The sequence below is a fragment of the Orbicella faveolata genome, unplaced genomic scaffold (genome assembly GCF_042242905.1).
Source record: "Orbicella faveolata isolate gen_17 unplaced genomic scaffold, um_ofav_v1 contig_35, whole genome shotgun sequence".
NCBI classification, from domain to species: domain Eukaryota; kingdom Metazoa; phylum Cnidaria; class Anthozoa; order Scleractinia; family Merulinidae; genus Orbicella; species Orbicella faveolata.
In genome coordinates, this window is record NW_028301564.1 from 29265915 (window position 1) to 29272588 (window position 6674).

The window sequence follows — 6674 nt, forward strand, 5'->3', positions numbered from 1 at the left end:
CATTGACGAATCGAATTATGCGCAGTCCGCCATTTTGTGTATACGAACGAGAAACTGAAAGAGAGTAACATTTGGATGCGTTCAATTCAATATTTTTTGGATTTAGTTTTGCACTTTAGCCAGTTTGGGATTCCACAAGGGAGGACGGTGTTTGAAGGTTGAAAGTAAGCACTTTTTCTAATTTAATCGCGACAACATCATCATCACTTCAGCATGCGAATCGAATTTGTTCAACTCGGTGCTGCAATTTTATTTGGATGTCTTTGTGTTCGTTATGTTTTAGATCGTGTCTCTCGGAGTGCAGGGACTATCCTGCAAGGAGCGAAAGTGGATTTACGTATGCATAGAGGCCGCTTGAGTTAACCCAGGGTGAGAGTGTTGGTTGGTTCGTAGTGATTACAACAAAATGCCATCCAACGTGACGAATTTCAACATCCGAGATGTCTGGAAAAATAACATGGAAGAAGAGTTCGCCAAAATTCGAGACATAGTAGAAAACTACCCTTATGTTGCTATGGTAAGGATGTTAAGGTTTGTTGTTTTAGCCAAATAGAAGCTAGTTTGTGTGATGACTGTTTTCACACAAGAGGCTGGTAGTGGGTAGCTAGATAGATCATCTAGCATTGGTTTTCTACTGGGAATTGATAATTTAACGTAGGGCTGATTTGGACAGTGAAATTTTGTTGCTTGTACTGCTTGGCTAATGCAAAAAATCAGGTCAATGTTTGTGATATTGCAATTGTCTCAGGATTTTAAAGCATGCTTCTATAGATCTCCTATAACAATTTTTTGTTGTTGTACAAAACAATGTTGAGCAGGATTTAGGTTTGATTCACACACCCAAAAGATTCAGTTGTAAGCTTGTTGCCTGCGACAAAGTTGGAAAAACTGTCTAAATCTGCCCTTAGTGTGTAAACGGGATGGTTATCCCCAACATAGTCAATCAAACCCAATTGAACTGTATTTCAATCCACGGATTGAGTTCAACTGAGCTTGGCAATCGAACCAAATCAAACTCACACAAAAATAATTGGACAATCAAACTAAATTGAACTTTTGATTTCTGAACTTTGTGTTTTTTTGTAAAACTGGTGTTGAAAATCAATAACAAGTTTTTCAAGGCTTGAGTTACTTTGGTATACCGGTAACTTGTGTTTTTCGTGTTTTCAAGACCACATAACGTAATCTTTGTTCAAGTGGATTTACTCACCAAACGCAATTGAATGGATTGTGTTCAACTGAATTCGTTTGCTGAACCCAATTGAACACAATCTAATGGATTGAGTTTGGTTCGGTTCGATTTGTCAGACTGAGTTCAATTGGTTTGGGAAATCAAACTCACACATAGTTCGGGGTTTGATTTGGCTCGATTGCTGAACTCAATTGAACTCAATCCACAAATTGAGTTCGATTGAGTTCAATAAATTTCTGAACGTTTGATTGACTATGCTGAGGTTATCACAGTGAAAATCGCACCTGATTTTATTAGTCTACTTTTACTCAGTGTTGTCATATGTAATTATTACATGTCTTTCCTATTTTTACACTGTCATTCAAGACAAAGGGTTACATGACACTTGAGGAAGTTAAGTTATCAATCTCTAGAGAGGAAACAGCCAGCTGAGCCAAAATATATAAGACATCCAGCTTGTCTACTCTGGCTATCAAATTCTGCTTAGAAGATCACATTGTCTGAGGAAGACAGGTCATGCAAGTGCATTAACATTGCATTTTCATGATGATTCTCACTAGCAATGGCAGGCGTGGATCTAGGATAAATGGGGACTGTATTCTCAAGCAACAAGCACTGAAGGCGCAAGTTTTTAGAAGGGTCTGTGGCCATGCTCCCCCTGGAAATGTTTTGGATTTTAACTCCCTAAAGTCCCCTTTCCTGGGTTTCTGTGTCATTCTGAAAAATCTGGCTGACTTCTGTAAAACGGTTGAAACTGGTATGGATCCACACCTGAACAGTGTGGTAAAATTGTTGTAAGACACCTGATTCCTAATCAATCCCTAGAAATAAGACTCTACTTAGCTTTCTTTTTTCAAAACATTATTGATACTGAATGCACAAGGTGACAGTAGAAAGTGTCTCCACTCCATCCTCTGGAGAAGTGTTCAGACAACCTGTTGTACTGAAAATATGGTGTGAAATGTCTTGAATTATGAGGTCCTTTTGGTTACCAGATGAAGAAATTCTCTATATTATGTTACTATTTTTTTTATCAGTACAGTTTATTGATTATCATTCAATAGGGTTGGTCATTGCTGATGCACACAAATGCTTACAACTTTCTTGTTGCTGAATCTTAGGACACAGAATTTCCTGGTGTTGTTGCACGACCCATAGGAGAGTTCCGCAGCACTTCAGATTATCAATATCAACTTCTAAGGTGTAATGTGGACTTGCTGAAGATCATACAACTTGGTTTATCATTTTACAATGAGAAGGGACAGCAAGCACCAGTTGGAGCCACTTGCCAGTTCAACTTCAAGTTTAATTTGACGTGAGTTTGTTTATTTAGTAAAAGGCATGGTAGCCTAGTAGTTAGTGCACTAGACTCTAGATGCAGCGGTCCAGGCCCCCAGCTGGTGTCACTGCATGGTGTTCTTAGGCAGGACACTTTGCTTTTACAGTGTCTCCACCTCCACTCCAGGGGTTTCATTAAGGGCTAGGCATTGGGCAAATTGACCTGCCTTGAGGACTATTTTGCCCATCTGGTTTGACCCCCTAGAGGAAAGTTTTTCTTTTAACTGAGTTCTGTTAAAATAGTTTTGCCTGCCTGTTAACACCAGTTGCCCTCCTGATGAAAAGGTTAATGAAACCACTGATTCCAGGCTGAAGAAATGGGTACTGGTGAATTCAAATGCTGGCAGATAATGCTGAGATGGACTAACACTTCTATCCAGGAAGGATTGGAACTACTAGTTGCTTTGTGTCACAGAAACTGGTTGAGTTAAATGCTAGCCACCTAGGTAGCGTGGATCATTTGTTGACTTTTGTTTATTTACTGTATTCAAGTTCACTTCAGCCCATCTGTGATGTGGCAGGTCAGCATTTAGCTTTCAGCTTAATTTCATTGCCAAAGAATTCAAAAAACTTCTCAATATTTATAGAGGATTTATTGAGTGAGAAAACACCAACCAGTGATGTTAAAAAAAGAATTGTTTGCATCAATATTGCTACAAAACTTACTGTTTTAATTAAATTAATCACAGAATTGGTTGCCTTTGTTTGCCTATTATAGGGAGGACATGTACGCTCAGGACTCTATAGATTTACTCAACCGAGCGGGTATTCAGTTTAAAAGACATGAAGAAGATGGAATCGATGTGGGTGACTTTGCAGAGCTTCTTATAACATCAGGACTTGTGTTGAATGAAGATGTCAAATGGTTATCATTTCATAGGTAAGACTACCTTCCTTGGTGTGACCATTTTTAATCATTCTTGAGGTCAAAGATAAGAATAGTTGGTCACACCAGAGCTGAACACAGACTCAAATTTTTTAATGTGGCTTTTTAATGTCCACATGCATATGTAGTTTTTTTGCAATGTTGTTTTAACTTTATTTTTTGGAATAAATTATGATCTGAAATCATTTATGCCTAGCTAGAGATCAAAACTGATGCAAAATTCTGTGCAAATCAGGATGAGTTTGTATCTCATTTACAAGTGCTTGTCCTGGATATAAATTCTGTGTTTTCCCTTCAGAAAACACAGAAACTGGGTTTGATACAACAGTGATGTGAATTTTGTACCTTTTGGCCATCACTAGATATCTTAATCAGGCTTAGAACTCTGGCTTAGAACAGTCCCAAAGACAGTAGCAAGATTTTCAATTGGATCAAATGATTTTTTCTTTACTTTAAACTTTTCCAGTTGTATTTTCTCTTTTTACATTGTAATTACTTGGCAATGCTTTCTGTTTGTAGTGGGTATGATTTCGCCTACCTACTAAAAGTTGTAACAGCACAGAATTTACCAAGTGAGGAATCTGAGTTCTTTGACCTTCTGAAGCTATACTTTCCAAATATTTATGATGTAAAATACTTGATGAAAAGTTGCAAGAGCCTAAAAGGTGGCCTACAAGAAGTGGCGGAACTGTTAGAGGTGTGTAGTTTTACAAAGTTTTTCAATTTAGTAGATGAAGTATTTGGCCAAAGTACTTTGTGTACCTGGCCTTAAACAAGTTTCTCACAAGATACACATGACCTGGCCAAAACCATCTTTGGTTCTGACATGGAAAGAGGAAGTGTGTGTTGGGGGGAAGGTATGGGGGGGGGGGGGGGGGGCTGAAGGCACATTTAAATGCATGAGGGGGTGATTGCATGTGGGGTAAAAGCCCTTACCTACTTCAAATCTGCAATACATGTGATTTCACATACCCTACTTCAGGTGTTGGCAGAAAAAATGCTGTCAGTACCAAGCTCTTGTTTCTTGTTTCTGTCCATATGGCACATAGGATTGCATTACAAAAAGCCTTATACTCACTTTTTGGTTTAGTTCTCTGACACTGCATTTTAATCATGAATTTAAAGATAAATCATTAGTAAAATAAAATAGAGAATAGAGATTTTCCCTTTCATGTGATATTTTAGATCACACTGGAAACGTATATTAATTTATTTTGTGTAGCATTGAGCTATAAGGTAATTCTTCCATTCCGTCAGACTCTGCAGCAAGCATGCGATTTACAGATTAAAGTTTTGTAATCTTATATTAATAATTTTTGTTTGGTAATCTTTTTCTTTCTGTTTTTAGCTTGAAAGAGTAGGACCCCAACATCAAGCAGGGAGTGATAGCTTATTAACTGGAAATGCATTTTTTAGAATGAGAGAGGTATGATGTATTTTTGTACTCTTTTCTTGATACAAATGAGGTAAATTGGAATTATGTCAGGATTTGTGAAAGGGCTTCTATTCCTTGACAGGTTCATAGAATATTATTATCTAAGAGATAATTGATGAGAAAGGGAAAATTATTCATAGTACCCCATAGTTCTTGTATGTGGTGGCTCCAATCTGCCCTTGGCAGATCAGCAAAAGTGGATTTCATTTGTATAAACAGAAATCAGTCAATTCAGGAATTAAGAGTCTGATGATCTCAATCTTCTCTCATGATCAGGTTCCTCTGTCAACTCACTTCATGGGGTTGGATAATGATTTTGTGAACACAGTCATTGGCTCAACATGAACAGCATCAATAGATAATTTATAATATTGTTATTTTGTACTTGCTGCAGATGTTTTTCGAGGACAATATAGATGATGCAAAATATTGTGGACATCTGTATGGTTTGGGGACGTCCTATGTGAATGGTGGGCAAGCTTACAGTGGTCCATCTTCTAACAGTAATACCAATTCTTCCTGATACCTTCATGTATATTGCTCTGTGAAGCTTTACACATAGACATTGTAAATCTAGATTTTAACCAGGCATCCAAATATCCCTTCCCTTGAGGAATCTTAGCAAGATTTTTAATCGTCACTTAGTTTCAAGATATTTTGCCAGCATTCATGTTCCTGGAAACGGTTCCATTTTTTTTTTTTTAGTGCGATAGACTGTATTATTTTGAAGATAATATTTAGTGTGATAACTACATCCATCAGCTACTGGTGATGGGATTTCACTGTCTGCTCGTTTATGCTTTTACCTAAAACCATGTTAACATAATAAGATAGTTTTGTAAATGAACATTCAAGCCTCCCTTCTAAGGACACTTTGCCAAGTTGTCTGTCATAAATATTAATAATTAAACCAATTTACAGCAACATTCATTTCACGGAACTTAGAAGTCGTCAATTTTCGTTACCCAAGTTTATAGACTATGACATGTCTTAAATTAGGATTTTTTCCCCCATTTTTATGTACTTAGATAATTTAACATTTTTAAGGTGAATCCGCTATTCAGTAGAATTTGGCAGGAACAAGGATGCTTGCAAATTTGCATTATAATCAAGAATCATTAAAGCCTTTTATAGTTTTTAGATTTAACATGATTGTTATAAATGAAGAATATATATTGCACTGCATGCATGCTAAACTGTGCAATCATTTTAGTTTCAACCATTACGTTTGGATTCTGCTATCCTAAAATGTACACAGTACATTATGTCTCCTTATGTTTTTATTCCCCATATAGCAGATTTCCGATGAGATTTATAAAATATTGAACTAAATTGAACCAAATCACAGGCAAAGCAGTACAGTGGCAAAGTGAACAAAACATGGCAAAGCTATTATTGCAAATAGCTGAGAACCAAATTTATTGATAAGACCACATATTTTGATGTTCTTACTAGTTGGAATAAGTTACCACATTCTATTAAAGCTAACCCAAAGCTAGTCTTTTTATTAGTAAAAGACAGCATCTTGGAAGAGTGCCCTGTTCCTAACAGCCAACCTGTTGCAAACACACAGAAAAAAGTAAAACACATCACACTGACAAGACTATACTTGTACCTAGGGATGAAACTTAACATAGCACAGATCTGTTATATTCTACAAAGTTGGGAATCCATCCATTTTTACAGTTCTGTAAAAAAATTTGTTTACTGCAAATGCATGCCTTTAATATCCCAAACTCATAACTTTCAAGACTTGTAAGTAGTAGTTTAGAAGATTTTGCAAGAAATTGTTATTAAAGTTCAAAATAATGCAACTTGAGAAA

General features: G+C 36.7%; 1 protein-coding gene across 1 annotated transcript; it reads left to right on the forward strand.

Moving 5' to 3' along the window:
- Positions 1-6674, forward strand: LOC110056521 (CCR4-NOT transcription complex subunit 7-like). The gene is made up of 7 exons (XM_020763023.2): positions 1-164; positions 284-517; positions 2314-2507; positions 3249-3410; positions 3936-4113; positions 4765-4842; positions 5246-6674. Exons 2-7 carry the CDS (start codon positions 407-409, stop codon positions 5372-5374), a joined length of 852 nt encoding a protein of 283 aa, XP_020618682.2. The 5' UTR covers positions 1-164; positions 284-406; the 3' UTR covers positions 5375-6674.